Source organism: Podarcis muralis, chromosome 14, assembly GCF_964188315.1.
Source record: "Podarcis muralis chromosome 14, rPodMur119.hap1.1, whole genome shotgun sequence".
Taxonomy (NCBI): domain Eukaryota; kingdom Metazoa; phylum Chordata; class Lepidosauria; order Squamata; family Lacertidae; genus Podarcis; species Podarcis muralis.
In genome coordinates, this window is record NC_135668.1 from 54,632,591 (window position 1) to 54,649,782 (window position 17,192).

General features: G+C 52.8%; 1 protein-coding gene across 2 annotated transcripts in view; it reads left to right on the top strand.

Moving 5' to 3' along the window:
• CORO7 (coronin 7) overlaps positions 1-17,192 on the top strand; it is a 101,244-nt gene that overhangs the window by 24,837 nt on the left and 59,215 nt on the right. For both annotated transcript variants that reach the window (XM_077918753.1, XM_077918754.1), the window contains exons 8-9: positions 272-358; positions 1,432-1,514. In XM_077918753.1, coding sequence (XP_077774879.1) covers positions 272-358; positions 1,432-1,514 — 170 coding nt within the window. The remainder of the gene's footprint in view (positions 1-271; positions 359-1,431; positions 1,515-17,192) is intronic.

Consider the following 17,192-nt stretch of genomic DNA (forward strand, 5'->3'; position numbering starts at 1 on the left):
CCACAGGTTGAGAAAGGCTGGCTTAGAGGGACCCTGCGTCACCCTCTCTCAGCTGTTCTCCTGTTTTTTAGCCCGGGGGCTCCTCTCGTTCGTTTCCCCTCTGCGCTCAGACACAGGCCCAAGGGACCCGTGCCAAACCTGCAGCTGAGAGAGAGGAAGACAGGGCAGAGACAGCGGGTGGGAGTCAGTTTTCCAGGCGAGGCACCTGCGAAATGGGCGGCTTCTTCTCCCAGCCCGGCTCTTGATGCCCTTTCGCCCTCCTTCCTTGCAGAGCGTCCTGGCACACGCGAATGGCAAGGACTCACGGCTGATCTGGGTGGACGCCGAAGGCTGCCTCCTCTCCATCGGATTCAACCAGGTACGGTACCTGCCTCCATCCCCTTTATAATAGAGCCAAAGAGTTGGAAGGGGTCCCAGTGGTCATCTAGTCCAACCCCTTGCAGTGAAGGAATCTTTGGCCCAAGGTGGGGCTCAAACCCGTGACCCTGAGATTTTGGTGCGTCTCGGAGCCCCTTTGAGCCTCCTTAATTGATCGGCAATGCATTGGCAACCCAAAAGAATTGATATTTTAATGTATTTTTAATCTTCCTTGGAAGCTGCCCAGAGTGGCTGGGGAAACAAATAATGAATTATTATTATTATTATTATTATTATTATTATTATTATTATTATTATTAAACACACAACATAGCTCTTTTGATAGTTTGATTTTTGATTGAAAGCATTTAACGGCTGATTCCCCCCCCCCCCCCCAACATTTTTCATAGCTGATTTCCCATTATTTTTCCATGGGTAATCTTTAGGTTCGTGTTTCCGGGCTTAGCTTTCCATCATTCCCCCACTTGAGTTTTAATATTTTGTTGGAAGCCGCCCAGAGTGGCTGGGGAAACCCAGCCAGATGGGCGGGGTATAAATAATTTATTATTATTATTATTATTATTATTATTATTATTATTATTATTATTATTATTTGACCTCTCCCACCTTTAGGAAATCACAAAGAGGAAAATTAGTGCTGGCCAATGAGCTGAGGTGGGAGCAAAGACTTTTTGGGCTTGGAGCAGACAGGAACCGAGATGCGTGTTCTACCTGGCCGTTCTGGTGAAGAGCTGACACACAGGGCCTGAGGACTAGCCTCTTGGTCAGCACAGCCAATTGAAATGAAGCCAAAGGCCAATCTCCCCAAACTTGGTACCCTCCAGATGTTTCGGTCTACAGGGCGGTGCTGGCCGGGCGTTGTGGGCCAGAACATCTGGAGGGAGCCAACCCCTGGGTGGAGGAGCTGCCTCTTTCTTGTTAGCTTCCATAGAATTGGAAAGGGTCCTGAGGGTCATCCAGCCTGACCCCCTGCAATGCAAGAATCGCCACTTAGCAAGGAGCCAAGTGGGGAGTTTTTGGTTGCCAGAGACCATCATCCTGCCTGTTTTCCAGGTGCGGGAGCGTGAAGTCAGGCTTTGGGACACACGGAGATTCGACAACTCTCTGGCCTCCATCACTCTAGATGCATCTCCCAGGTAAGACCAGTGAGGCGAAGGGGGCAGGCGGGGGGCTGGGAATGGGCGTGGCTTTTGGGGTGCTGTTTAGCTGGAGTTGCCACTGTAGGGGTGAGGGGGGGTTGTTGTTTAGCCTTGGAGGCAGAACAGGGGTGCGCTTAAGCCAGTGCTAACCCTAAGTGTCAGTATGACCCCCCAGGGAGGAAGTGGGGTGACTTGGGGATGACAAGAGGCAAGGGATTGGGGGGGGGCACACTGGCAGTGCAAATGCCGTATTTTTCGCTCTATAAGACGCACCTGACCATAAGACGCACCTAGTTTTAGAGGAAGAGAACAAGAAAAAAAATGTTCTCTCCCTCTCTGCGCAGCTCCCCTTCAGTGAAGCGGCAGGAGAATAGGAGCCCCTTCCATTTCTCTTCTCGCTTCGCTGAAGGGGCGCTGCGCAGAGAGGGAAAGCTGCGCAGCGGCTCTCCAGCGAAGCGAAACCAGGAGAGCAAGAGGGATCGATCCCTCTTGCTCTCCTGGCTTCAGCGAAAGCTGCGCAGCCTGCATTCGCTCCATAAGACGCACACACATTTCCCCTCACTTTTTAGGAGGGGAAAAGTGCATCTTATAGAGCGAAAAATACGGTAAATGCTCATCAGATTTCGAATAGCTGGTGCCCCTCAATCACGTCCACCCATTTTGTTGAACTCATCAAACTAAATCGTCTCAACTGGATTTGGAATAAACGTGCAATTGGCTGTTACCGTTCTGAATTTGATTGTGCTGCTATCTTCCTTTGTGGGTTGTGCAAACTGCCGTTCTGAATAAGGCTGTTTATGGGGCAGAGGAGCCAAGGGGGCGGTGGCCCAAAAGAATTTGGGAACCTTTGGCTTTAACCCGTCCGAGCTTTCTAGGCTTTGAATGCAACAGCCCACGGGACTCTTTCAGGTTGCTTTGTCCCTGCATGTTGGGCTGCCTTTTCCTGGGATAGAAGGGGGTCAACCCTGCGGGTCCCTCCAGTTTCAGCACTTGCCACTGACCCCAGGCCAGGAGTGTTTCATTCGGATATGAAATGCATGAGGCTGGCTGCTCCAGAGAAGGGCCTTTCCAGTGTTGGCACCCCCAGGGATGTCTGCCTGATGAAGGCATTTTTCGTCAGAATTTCCCCCCACTGCTTTTTGCGTTTGTTGTACTGATGTCCTCCTCTGCTTGTGGTTTTTCTTCTGTGCAAGATTTTAGTTTCCTAGAGTATTTTACGGCTTTCGATCTTTTACTTGCGAGCCACCCACAGGACGTTTGCCATTAGGTGGTATATAAATATTGGGAAAGAACGAACAAACAAACGAACGAATGAATGAGTGCTGTCTGCGCACGATGCCCGGCAGGAAGTCAGGAGGTGGGGTGTCTCCCCCTCCCCACTTTGAATAACGCTCCGGCCTTCTGCAATCTTTCCACGCGTCTCTGGGGTGGCTGGTCGCCTGCGGAGAGTCAGAATCGCCTCCAGCCTCTTTTCTCCCACTCTCTCTGGGCAAACGAGTCAGTCCGTATGGACTTGCAGCTTCTTGGGGATGCTGCAGGAGGCCTTCTTTGGCGAGAGAGGCAGAGAGAGCCCCCCCTCCGCACAGACCCCCCCTTCCTGGCTGCAGCAGGGCCTGCGAGGCTCTTGCCAAGGTGGGCGGCTGCTGCTCCTTTCTTCCTCCTCGCAAGCAGCCCCGAGCGAGGGAGTAAATTGATTCCAGGCGACTGGCTTGTTTTGGCTGGGGGACTCTATCTCCACCACCGCCGCTGGGGGAGGAATGTGGTTGGCGGCTGCTGTGAGCCTCTCTTATCGGCCTGCCTTGCTGCGTCAGGGTTAGAAGGTGACCCCTGCGTATCATTGGGACCCAGCCTGATAAGGAGGGGAGCAGGAGAGGAGATGAGGGACTTGGGGGGGGCAAGGGGGGCGGTGAGGAGCCCTGTTGCTCCTGCGCTGCTTTCCGCCTCCTCTGCGCAAGGGGGCCTTTTCCTGAGCAAGCAACACGATCCAGCAGGCGTATTGTTCCGCGTCCAGATTCCATTCCTTCAAGCTCTTGGAAACGAGATGAGTCGCTCAGAGGGCTTTGGGCTGCTTGGTTGGACTTGTGATATGCAAAATATGGATCAACACACACACACACACACACACACACACACACACACACACACACTTTGTGTTGGAAAGGGAAAGTGATCAGCAGTGAGCCCCTAAGGGGGGGGGGGACCAATTTGCCCTGTTTCTGGGCAACCACAGACCCTGGATTAGCTGCTGCTACTGTTCCTGCAGTCAGGGGCATAGGAAGGGCAGTGTGGGGGGGTGTGGGTTGCCCCAGGTGTCGTCCTCGAGGGGGTGACAAAATGCCACACCGCGGGGGGCGGCACTTATCGCGGGTCATGGCCTGCAGCGTGCCTGAGTCTCCACCCCCATCGTTCTGCCAGGATGCTGAGGTCCAGCTCCGAGGGCCTTCTGGTGGTTCCTCCCTGTGTTACTCCCAAGTTACAGGGAACCAGGCAGAGGGCCTTCTCGGTGGTGGCACCCACCTTGTGGAACGCCCTCCCACCAGATGTCAAGGCAATAAACAACTACCTAACAGTTAGAAGACATCTGAAGGCAGCCCTGTTCAGGGAAGTTTTTAATGTGTGAAACTTTAATTTATTTTTCATTTTTGTTGGAAGCCACCCAGAGTGGCTGGGGAAACCCAGCCAGATGGGCGGGGTACAAATAATAAATTGTTGTTGTTGTTAGTCTCTCCTGAGAGTGATGTGGTGGCTCAGGGCCCAGCGCCGCCCAAAACACCAGCGTGGGGCTTGTGTCCACCAGGCAGACTCTGTGGGCCTTTCGCTGCCCCCCTGGGCGGCTCACCCCACCCCCGCCGCACCAGGTGCCGGAGCAGCTAGCTACGCCCCTGCTTGCAGTGCTGGAAGCTGGGCTGAGCTCTGCTGTCTCCCTGGGCAAATTACTGGGGTGCCCCCTCCCTCCCAACCTGGAGCTCCTTGTGCCCAGAAAGGGCCTCCTTTGCCCTCCTCCTGCTGTGCTGGGGGGGGGGGGGCGGAAGAAAAGAAAGTAAGAGGTGACATGATGGAATTATGTCATGAATTATTCGTGAAATGGAGAAAGTAGATGGAGAAAGATTTTTCTCCTAACTCTGGAAGTCGTGGATATTCGAAGAAGCTGAATGTGGGAAGATTCAGGGCAGGCGAAGGAAAGTCCTTCTTCACACAGGGCAGGATTAAACTGTGGAACTCCCTTCCACCTGGCGCTGGGCTAGTGAGAGCCACGGTGGCGGTGCAGCTAGCCCAGCCTTTGCCAACCAGGTGCCCTCCAAATGTTTAGGTCCCCAGCTCCGTCAGCATCGTATCATGTGTGGAGGCACCCACACTGAGCCCTCAAATGCCCCTTATTGCTTTGACAAAGCTCCAGGAGGGAAGTCCTTGATGCCACGCAGAGTTAAACTGTGGAACTCAAACACGCCCCCCAGGAGGCAAGGATGTCCACCAACCTGGATGGTTTTAGAACAGGCACAAGTCAAACTCAGCCCTCTAGCTGTTTTGGAACTACAACTCCCATCATCCCTAGCTAACAGGACCATTGGTCAGGGATGATGGGAGCTGTAGTCCCAAAACATCTGGAGGGCCGAGTTTGCCTAGGTCTGTTGTAGAAGATGATTAGACCAATTCATGGAGGAGGAGGAGGAGGAGGAGGAGAAGGCTATCGATGGCTCAGCTCTGCTTCCAACTGTCGGAGGTGTTAACGGAAAAATCCGAGGGCTCCCTTGGACAATAACAAAGACACCAACCAGGATAACTTGGAGCAAAACAGCAGCCTGTAGGCTTGGCCTTTATTGAACTGTTGCAACAGGGTGCTCCCCTCACTTGCAGGAGAGAGGAAGGACACAGCAAAAATGGTGTGCAAGGTCTTATAAAGACTTTTGAAATTCCCATCCTGTAGATCAAGCCCACCCCCAGAAACATCATACATACATCACAGAAAGGAGGGGTTGAGGGAGGAGTTGTGGTGGTAACCTGAGTGTCCTGCCACCTGGCTGGTTCCCCCTTTCCCCTTCCCCATGAGTACTTTCCAGGTGAGAGAGGGGAGTTTGCAGTTTCCTGCCCTCAGAGGGAAGAGCTGATTATTGTCCTTTGTTCCAGTCTGTGCTGAATCCACTCCCATCTGCAAGTTCTTTGCGATCTTGATGGTCTTCTGTCTAGGACCATCAGGGTTGGCACAGCAACTGGGCAGGGCTCCTGTGGATGTGCTGGAATGCGCAAGGGATTATGGCTGCCCTGTATCAAACCTTCCCCATTTTGTAGTCCGTCCTTCATGGAGTAAAATAAAAGTGGAACAGTGCAGATCCAATGTACGGTTGATTTTCTATGAATTTATAACAGAAGCGTAGCATATGTAGTGTGTGAGTGTGTGTGAAGTTTGTACAAACTGAATGATGGGGGTGTTTCCTGCTACAGAGGCACCAGTGCTTCTGAATCCCAGTTGCTGGAAACTGCAGGAGCGGAGAAGAGGGATCTTGTGGTGGGATCCTGTTTGCAGCATCTGGTTAGCGCCTGTGAGAACAGGATGCCAGACCAGATGGGCCCTGGGCCTGATCCAGTAGGGTCTTACTAGGTTCTTACATGAGGCTTGGGGATGTGTGCAGAATGGTTGCCCAGGCTTTGAAGACAAATGCGCCTCTCTCTCTCTCTCTCTCTCTCTCTCCTGCGTCTTTCTCTCTCTGCCTCGCCCCCCCCCCTTGTTGCCAAGCTCTGTTCCAAAGCCCCCCTCCCATCCTCCGTCTTGCCAAGCACACCGCATGAATGGCCCTTGAGTCCTCTGGGGGCTGTTTGCAGAGCAAACTGTGGGGCTGAAAGCCTTTCATTCTGTGCTTCCGTGCTCCGCGGCCGCCGGGGGTCAGCGAAACTGCTGAAGCAGCTGGTGTGGTGCAGGAGTGCGCAGTGCCCCGTCCCTCCATGCTCATCGGCCCGTGTGGGGCAGCAGCAAAGGGTCCTGGCCTGTGTGGCGACCGGGACCTGGCTGAGGGGTCCCAGCGCAGACGTGCTTTGTCCTCCAGACACACAGGAGCCTCTCTCAGGGCTGGGGGAGGCAGAGTACAGGGGGCAGTCCTGGGCTGCATCACTGCTTCCGGGCAAGGGCGGGGGTCCGCTCTGGAAGCCCCCGCAAGCTTTCCTCATCTGAGATGGATTTTGAAAGCCTGATGGGCAGGCAGAGAGCAGAGACCCCTGCCTTGTGGACCGAAGCAAACAGGGAGCCAGTTTCCCTTCCTCTTGGTTAATTAGTAGCAGATGCTGGGGGAGGGGGGGGGCTGGTTGTGGTAGTAAGAGGGGCCAAGGGCAGGTGGGGAGGCTGCTCATGAAGGGGCACGTGTGTGTGTGTGTGTGTGTGTGTGTGTGTGTGTGTGTGTGTTGCAGCACAGCTGGTGCAAACGGCCAAGTTGTGCAAGAAGGGCTGAGCCATTCGCTTTGGGAAGCGTCCCTCCCCAGCAGTGCTTTGCTGGCCCCCTTCCTCCTGGCACACCCTGGACTCGACCGTACACGGAGGGGACTGTTTGCAAGGAATAGGCTGGAGCAGGGGTTGAGAGGAAGGAGGGCTGTGATAGGAATTTTGAGGTCTTAGATATATGTTAAGTGTTCATAAATGTACCAACCAAGCATGTACATAGATCAGCACAGGAAGACCGACCTGAAACCATTTTTGATTCCCAAACTGACCTCAATTACTTCTCTGCAAGGTCAAAGTGGGAAACCTCCCCATTGTCTCTTTCCTCACAAATCCTGTCTTAAGGGCGCGTTTAAGATATGAGTAGGGTGTGAGCCTGACCTGGCTCAGGAACTAAGTATTTATCATTACAAAAGACTGGCCAGGCTCCCCAGGCAATCCAATCAAGTGACCATTAAACGGGTAATCTGGCAGACAGGAGGTAAACAAAGCACTCAGATTTCTGCTGTAGACTGCCCTTTTTGTGATGTAGGTATGATGTATCTGGGGGTGGTGGTCTTGAGCTACACCCCTTCTGTGATGTAGGTATGATGTTTCTGGGGGTGGTCTTGATCTACAGGGTGGCAACTTCAAAAGTCTATATAAGGACAGGCACACCTTTGTTGGGGGTCCCTCCTCCTTTCCTGCGGGTGAGGGGAGCACCCTGTTGCAACAGATCAATAAAGATCAGGCTTACTAGCTGCTTTGCTTCTCAATATTCTCTGGTTGGCCTCTGTTGTTTTCTCCTACCGATAGGGAACCTACATAAGGACTCCTTATGGGCTCTTGGATACCCCATAAGGGAAGAAGGGCAGATTTTTGTTTACAACAGGGCACAGCCCTGGTCTGGCCTTGACTCCTCCTAGAGTTGGAAGGGACCCCCACCCCCGGAAAGGCAGGAATGGCAACCAGAGAATCCCTGTCGGGTGGCCCCCCAACCTCTGTTGAAAAGCCTCCTGGTCTCATCTGAAATGGCACGAGGGAGAGACCATCACCTCCTGTGGAAGTCCAGTCCGCTGTCCAACAGCTCTTTCCATCAGAAAGTTATTTCTTTTCTTCTTCTTTTTTTAAAAGATTTGGTAATGTTTATTTTAGGTGGATGAATATTAAGTGAGGAAAGATTTACATGAGATTTCTCCACACCCAGATTTTCTCAGTAGACCCCTACCTGAACAAAATAATTTAAAACTTAAAAGAAAACATTTTTCTGAAGTGCATTGCAGCAGCAGCAGCTATTTCTTTTCCCACTCTTCTCTTTCAAATATGACTCAAGATAATTTTTGTCCTCTTGATATTTTACCCACTGTTCTTTCGGAAGTATTTGTTGCCTCATGGACAAGTCCAACGCTCTCTTGATGCGAAATAATCTCTCATTACGTGCATCTTCAGGAAGTCTCCTTATCGCTTCTTTCACATCTTCATTTTCATACATTGTATTGTCTCACATAAGTCCCAGTGCCCTCGCCGCCATCTTGACAACCTCTGAGGAAACACACCCCGGTGTGTTCGGGAAAAGCCAACATTCCCCCTTTCAGATCACGTGCTCGCAACCCGCCTACAAACCCACCGCGCTCCCTGTGCTGTCACGTGATCATCAGAAAGTTATTTCTGATGTTTAGTCAGAACCTCCTTTCCATCGGTTTGGGGTCCTCACCGCTGGAGCAGAGGGAAAACAAGCTCACTCCATTCTCCATGTGACAACCCTTTCGGGATGTGAAGGTGGCTCCCCTCTCTCCTCTCCATCTCCTCTTCTCCAGGCTGGGCTCCCAGACCCTGGACCATCTCAGTCTCCTTCCTCAGCCCACCCTCCATCTTGCCAATGTGCAGAGTGCTGTGCTGTGTTCCTCAGGGAGAGTGGATGGCAGGAGCAGGGGGGCAGTGTGGCGGGGTCTTGCTGGAAATGGCCCCCACCACACTGGCAGTGGGGAAAGGCCTTGGTAATAGCCAGAAGGGAACAGCCACATTTATAAACTTCCAGTGAAGGGGCTTGGAGACTTTGGGCTCACCTGGAAATCTAAAATTTCTGGGGGTTTCCAGTGTGTGCATGGATGGGAATTTTGTGGGTGGGGGAATTAAAACACTTCATTCCGAATATTTACTTCCCGCCTTTGTGCTTTTATAGAGCCAGGCTGGCTATCGCAAACGCAGCTGCAATCCAGACAGACTTCTCTTAGCAACGCTGCCTTGGCTGCCTCTAGCCTTATTACAGCAGCCTGAGTCCCCTTGGCCAATATTGTTCTGAACCATTGCTTTTAAAAATATTCCACTCGTTCTTAAAAACAAGAGGCTTCCTCATTTCTTTCCAAACTGCATTGCTTCCCCCACTCTCAATCCCATTTTCTTTTTTTTCTTTTTTTTGTAGTTTACCACCAACCCTTACAAAAAACAAATAATCGTGATGTTGGTGTCCTATTTGAGGTCTCCGTGGGGAAGAAACCCTCTTTGCAAGGAGTGTGTGTGGAGGTTCATATCTCGATGGCTCCTGCCTGCCGATGCAAAGAAAATGGAGAAAATCAGTGCATCAGGGGGATAGATTACACCTGGTCCCTGTCCTGTATTTGAAGGAGGGACTCAGAGAGGAGTTTTCCCCAGGCCTACCTAGAGATGAGAGAGATTCTCCATGAGACCCCACAGTCCTTCCCTGAGTCCTTCCGGAGCTGTCACACTACAACTCCCACCAGGCTGTTGTTTGGGGCTGGTGGAACTTGCAGTCCAAAATGCTTGAGGAGCCAGCCTGGGTTGGGGAAAGGTGCCCGGCTGTCTTCCACGAGGGCCAGCCGGCTGCCTCCTTGGCGCCCACAAGTGGGGCCCTCGCTGGGTCTCATCCGGTGCTCTGAATGCAGAGATTCCCATTTCCGGCTGCTGCACCCCCTGGGCATCCTCCGGCACCTTGTCCTCCTCAAATTGGCCTCGCCCTTGAGGGGCCTCCTGCAATTAACGGGCATCAGCGCGGCATCAGGTGGCGGCTTCAGCAGCTAAGTGCTTCCAGCTGGTTGGCAGCTGCTTCTTAGCCAAGCAGTGGGGAGGTCAGGCCCACCCCACTGAGCCCCGAGCAGCTCCGGAAGCGGCACAAATGCTTCCAGGACGTGGTCTGGGGAGGGGCGCACATCGCTCCTTTAGCTGGCCGCCACAAGAAGGGAAACGGCTGATGCCCTCAAGCTCTCCAGCAACATTCTGGGGTTGGGATTTGGGGTGCTGAGGAGAGTTGCTGGGAGGAGGTTTGACGCCACCAGCCTCGGATGCTTTTGTGCCAAACGCCAACAATCCCAGTTGCCCCCGTTGGGGTTCCACTTGCTTTCCCAGCACACGGCGATGGCAGAGGGGAGGCCGCAACGTGGCACCGTGGACAGAAGCAACTGCTTTGTGTTGTTTCACGGTGAGGCCTCCTGCCCTGAGAAGGGCGCCTCTTCTGGCATAAAGTTCTGCAGCCCCAACAGAGCCTTTTTTAGGCCTGGGCGATATATAGTCCAAAACCGGTACAGTCATACCTCGGGTTGAAGTAGCTTTGGGTTAAGCATTTTCGGGTTGCGCTCCACGGCGACCCAGAAGTAACGGAGCGCGTTACTTCTGGGTTTCGCCTCTCGCACATGTGCAGATGCTCAAAATGATGTCACACGCATGTGCAGAAGCAGGGAATTGCAACCCACGCACACGCGGGTTGCGTTCGCTTCAGGATGCGAACGGGGCTCCGGAACGGATCCTGTTCGCATCCAGAGGTACCACTGCATTGTGATATTGGTTCCATAGTTTTTGACCTGACAGTATATCGCGAATCATGATGTGTGTTCGAGTTGGGTGATGTATCAGCCAAAACCAGTTTGAAGCCCCTACAGTCGTACCTTGGTTCTCAAACTTAATCCGTTCCGGAAGTCCACTTGACTCCCGAAACCATTTGAAAACCAAGGTGCAGCTTCTGATTGGCTGCAGGAACTTCCTGCACTCAAGTCAGAAGCTGTGGTAAGCGTTCGCAAACCAGAACACTTACTTCCGGGTTTGTGGCATTCGGAAGCCGATTTGTTTGGGAGCCAAGCCATTCAAGTACCAAGGTATCATTGTATTGTGATATTGGTTCCATAGTTTTTGACTGAATGATATATCGTGAATCATGATGTGTGTTAGAGTTGGGTGATATATCGTCCAAAACCGGTATGAAGTGCATATTGTGATAACGGTTTCACAATGCTCTCCCTTGGAATGCCCTCCTTCAGATGTCAAGATTAAAAACTACATATCTTTTAGTAGACATCTGAAGGCAGCCCTGGATCAGGAAGCTTTTAATGTTTGATAATAATAATAATAATAATAATTTATTATTTGTACCCCGCCCATCTGGCTGGGTTTCCCCAGCCACTCTGGGCGGCTTCCAACAAAGATAAAAAATACACTAAAATGTCACATATTAAAAACTTCCCTGAACAGGGCTGCCTTCAGATGTCTTCTGAATGTCAGGTAGTTGTTTATCGCTTTGACATCTGATGGGAGGGCGTTCCACAGGACGGGCGCCACTACCGAGAAGGCCCTCTGCCTGGTTCCCTGTAACTTGACCTCTCGTAGTGAGGGAACCGCCAGAAGGCCCTCGGAGCTGGACCTCAGTGTCCGGGCAGAACGATGGGGGTGGAGACGCTCCTTCAGATATACTGGACCAAGGCCGTTTAGGGCTTTAAAGGTCAGCACCAACACTTTGAATTGTGCTCGGAAACTTACTGGGAGCCAATGTAGGTCTTTCAAGACCGGTGTTATATGGTCTCGGCGGCCGCACCCAGTCACCAGTCTAGCTGCCGCATTCTGGATTAGTTGTAGTTTCCGGGTCACCTTCAAAGGTAGCCCCACGTAGAGCGCATTGCAGTAGTCCAAGCGGGAGATAACCAGAGCATGTACCACTCTGGCGAGACAGTCCGCAGGCAGATAGGGTCTCAGCCTACGTACCAGGTGGAGCTGGTAAACAGCTGCCCTGGATACAGATTTGACCTGTGCCTCCATGGACAGCTGTGAGTCCAAAATGACTCCCAGGCTGCGTACCTGGTCCTTCAGGGGCACAGTTACCCCATTCAGGACCAGGGAATCCTCCACACCTGCCCGCCTCCTGTCCCCCAAAAACAGTACTTCTGTCTTGTCGGGATTCAACCTCAATCTGTTAGCCGCCATCCATCCTCCAACTGCCTCCAGGCACTCACACAGGACCTTCACCGCCTTCACTGGTTCTGATTTAAAAGAGAGGTAGAGCTGGGTATCATCCGCATACTGATGAACACCCAGCCCAAACCTCCTGATGATCTCTCCCAGTGGCTGCATGTAAATGTTGAAAAGCATGGGGGAGAGGACAGAGCCCTGAGGCACCCCACAAGTGAGGGCCCAGGGGTCTGAACACTCATCCCCCACCACCACTTTCTGAACACGGCCCAGGAGGAAGGAGCGGAACCACTGTATGACAGTGCCCCCAGCTCCCAGCCCCTCAAGACGGTTCAGAAGGATGTTATGGTCGATGGTATCAAACGCCGCTGAGAGATCCAGCAGAACTAGGAAACAGCTCTCACCTTTGTCCCTAGCCCGCCGGAGATCATCAACCAGTGCGACCAAGGCAGTTTCAGTCCCATGATGAGGCCTGAATCCCGACTGGAAGGGATCCAAATGGTCCGCTTCTTCCAGGCGTGCCTGGAGTTGTTCAGCAACCACTCGCTCAATCACCTTGCCCAAGAATGGAAGATTTGAGACTGGGCGATAATTGGCCATCGTGGCCGCATCTAAAGATGGTTTTTTAAGAAGCGGTTTAATAACCGCCTCTTTCAGCGGGTCTGGGAAGGCTCCCTCACGGAGGGAAGCATTCACCACCCCACGAAGCCCATCGCCCAGTCCTTCCCGGCTAGCTTTTATAAGCCAGGATGGGCAAGGATCCAGGAGGCAGGTGGTTGGCTTCACTCGTCCAAGCAGCCTGTCCACATCCTCGGAGGTAACAGGTTGGAATTGATCCCAGACAACTTGACTAGACAGGACTCTAGCACTCTCCCGCCCTGGCTCTGCTCCCACGGTGGAGTCTACTTCTTCCCAAATCTGAGCGATTTTATCTGCAAAAAACTTTGCAAAATCATTGCAGGAGATCATGTGGCCCATACTGGGCCCAGATGTCGCAGGTGGTTCCGCTAAATTGTGAACCACCTGAAAAAGTCTCCTGCTGCTGTTTTCTGCAGATGCAATAGAGGCGGCGAAGAAGGTCTTCTTCGCCGTCGCTATCGCCACTTGGTAGGCTCGACGTTGAGCTCTAACCTGTGTCCGGTCAGATTCGGAATGGGTTATCCGCCACCGGCGCTCTAGCCGTCTCAACGATTGTTTCATTGCCCTCAGATCCGTGGAGAACCACGGGGCTCTCCGGGCTCCATGCAATCGGAGAGGGCGCTTTGGAGCCAAACAGTCAATAGCCCTGGTTAACTCCACATTCCAGCGGGCCACCAGGGAATCGGCTGAAAGGCCATCAACATGGGATAAAGCATCCCCTACCACTCTCTGGAAACCATTTGGATCCATTAAGTGGCGGGGGCGGACCATCCGAATTGGTCCCACCTCCCTGCAGAGGGGATGGGTCGCAGAGAAGTCCAGTTGCACCAGGAAGTGATCTGACCATGGCACTTCTTTCGTTTCGCTTTTACTTAGTGTCAGATCACCAACATCCATAGAGGTAAACACCAGGTCCAAGGCATGTCCGCGGCTATGGGTTGGGCCAGACTTATTCAGGGACAGCCCCATGGAGGCCATGCTTTCCACGAAGTCCCGAGCAGCCCCTTGTAAGGTCGTGTCGGCATGGATGTTAAAATCCCCTAGGACAACCAAGCTAGGTGTCTCCAGGAGGACATCCGCCACGACCTGAAGCAGCTCGGGCAGGGAATCCTTGGTGCAGCGGGGAGGTCGGTACACCAGTAGGAATCCTGTACTGCCCCTATTGCCCAACTTCCAGAACATGCACTCAGAAAACTGGGTCTTCCCAATAGGACGCCTGGTGCAAACTAATGACTTCCTAAAAATCACTGCAACCCCCCCTCCCCGCCCGCATGACCTGGGTTGCTGTGCGTAAGAGAAACCTGGTGGGCAAGCAGCGGCAAGGACAGGCCCATCTGCTTCATCCAACCAAGTCTCTGTCACACATGCCAGGTCAAGTCCTCCATCCATGATCAAGTCATGGATGGCAGTGGTCTTATGAATCATTGACCTGGCATTGCACAGCAGCACCTTCAGGTCATGTGGGTATCCCTTGCTGATTCTAGTATCCATCCGGTCAGGACCAGACCCGGAGTCAGGGATAGTCCTCAGACAACGACTAAACCTGCCTCCTCTGTAATGACATGGTCTGGTCTTAGCGTAACTCCTCCTCCTACCCGTGATCACTGAGATCGGTTGTCCCAGTGCATCCTCCCCTGTGGAACATGCCCCAGCCATTTTGTTGGCTGGGACCCACTCCCCGGCAGCCCTGACCCCTCCCCTTAAGAACAAGATAACACCTTAAAAAAAGCAACCAATAAAACAATACAAACAAAAAACAGTAAAAATTACAAAAACATAAAATCAAACAGATTCCCAGGCCCAGTAAACATCCATCCCACCCCCACCCACCCCCACTTACAAAAAATTCAAAGGAATTTAAAAACAACAACAACAACAAAAAAAAACCAAAACAAAACATTTTAAAAGCACTCTGCACCCCTCCAGTGGTAACAGCAACTGTTCTAGTGATGCCCGTCAGGCCCTCTGCAGCAGTCCTTATGGAGAGGCTTCAGGCCCCGCCCCGGGCCAGATGGTGAGTGGCAGGAAGGAGCAGGGCCCTCAGACACTCACACAGGAGGGTCCTCCTGGGCAGCAGAGCGCAGAGCAGAGCGCAGCAGTCCTTATGGAGAGGCTTCAGGCCCCGCCCCGGGCCAGATGGTGAGTGGCAGGAAGGAGCAGGGCCCTCAGACACTCACACAGGAGGGTCCTGTGTAGATATTTTACTATGTTTTACATATGCTGTAAGCCGCCCAGAGTGGCTGGGGAAACCTAGCCAGATGGGTGGGGTATTAATAATAAAAATAATTTTATTATTATTACTGACCAGGCAATATATTGCGAATCATGGGGGCGTGGGTGCATGCTGTGTCAAAATCACGATGCAGGAAAAACCATGAAGCCAGCCAGTTCCTCTCCATAGCTCCATCCTTATTTCAGACATGGTGATATATCAGTATATTGCGATGTTTAGCTGGTGATACATCGCAATGTTGAAAAGCAGATCTCACTCAGCCCTTGTGCCCAGAGTGCCTGCAGTTCTGGCAAGCGGGACTAAACCTTGGCCTCTGAGTTTCCTTGTCCCCCTTACCCCCTTTGATTGCAAGTGCTGTTAATCATCTGCAGGCTATTAGTGCAGATGCCAGACCGGCTGGTGATAAGGATCTGATTTAGGCTAAGCTGGAAAAGCCACTTCTGGCTGTTGCCTGCCCTGCCCCAAAAACAGAGGAGGGCAAGTGGAGTTGAGGAGGTTGCAGCAAGTTTTGCTCAAAGTCTGCTACTTGAGGGCTAAGCGCTTCCTTTGCAATGGACAGAGAGGGGAGGCGGCTGCCTGCCACAGACCAGAGACTGGGTGTGTTCAGAAGGACTTGCAAAAAAATAAAATGAAGGCAAATAAGAGGTTTGCAGAACCTCCGTCCTTCAGAGATGTTGCTTTTTAACAACCGGTGCTGGCCGGATTCAACTGCACCATGGCAACGCGTTTCGGGAGGGGGGGGTGCACGATCACCAAGGACACTGGAAAGAAAACACTTGGTTTTACTTTAAAAAGAAATGTTAAAAGTTCACAAGGTGGTTCAGGCAGGCATCCAGGGGGTGTGAGAGGGGTGCTGTGTCGAAGAAGGAGGAGGAGAAGAAGAAGAAGAAGAAGAAGAAGAAGAAGAAGAAGAAGAAGAAGAAGAAGAAGAGGAGGAGGAGGAGGAGGAGGGTCACCATCACAACCAGCCACCCCATAATATCCTGGGGGGGATCCCTGTGCAGTTGCAGCTTTCGTGCTTGGGAAACTCACTTTCCCTGCCCGCATGTGTGGGCTCCATAGAAGCAGTGTCGCCTAGTGGTTAGAGTGCTGAACTAGGACCAAGAAGGGTTGTTGTGAGAGTGAAAAGCAGGGAGGTAATCACTTTGAGCGCCTTGGAAGAAAAGGTGGTATATAAATGTAATATCTTTTTAAAAAAGGGACAAATATCCATACACTTTGCTAGCGCCCCCCCCCCCCCCAGGTTGCGCAGAAGGGCCCTGATTGAGAGGAAACGTGTTTGTGGTAGTGAGAGAGAATAATGTAGCTGAGTTGCCGAGGGCACAGTGCTGATAACACCAGGGTTGCAGGTTTGGTCCCTGTATGGGACACCTGAATATTCCTGAATCGCAAGGGGGTTGGACTAGATGACCCCAGGATCCCTTCCAGCGATAGTTCCCTGTTTCACCAGGACTGGTGGCTGCTAAGAATACCCAGCGTAGATGGCAGCCGGTGTCCAAAGGGGGTTAGGATGCAGTGCGGAATAAACCAGGGAGGACCCTTCTAGTTCTGCAGCAGCGCACCTGTCCCGCATGCAGAAGGTCTTGGGTTCGATCCCCGGTGTTTCCTGGGACAGGAATCCTGGCTGAACCCCGGAGAGCGGCTGCCTGTCTGTGCCTTTGCTCGGGGGACCCTGGCACCCGCCGCTTTGCTGCTGGGGCTGCTCAGCGTCTCGGGCAAGGCGCTTGGGGCTGAGCCTGGCAGCTCCTTGCCCTGAGTGCAGAGCTCCTTGTCGGGGGGGGGGGGGGGCTTGGCAGGCGCCTCCGGAAGCCCAGCCTCCATCTCCTCCACTGCCTCTGCGCTCGGAGGCCCCGGCAGTCGCTCCCACCCCTTTGGCTCTGACATCAAGTGGGATTTGGGTTTCATTTGGGGTTGAGGAAGCTTTTTCCTGGCACAGAGTCAGGCTCCTGGAACCAGTAGCCACCGCTTCCGTTTTTGCCCTGTCTTTCACTCTGTGGGTCTCTCTCAGGGGAGCGTGTGTTGGGGGGGTGTGTGGAGGCTCCCTCCCTCCCTTTCACGTGAGAGCCTGGCTGGTTTATTGTCCCCCAATGTCTCTGAGCCTTGTGGGTCATTCTAAGCTACCAAGTCTTGTCCTTTGGGGGGGCTGCAGATCGAGCCCCCTGTCCCCCCCAGTGCTTTCCCTGCCAGATTTTCTTTTTTCTCGTGCAAG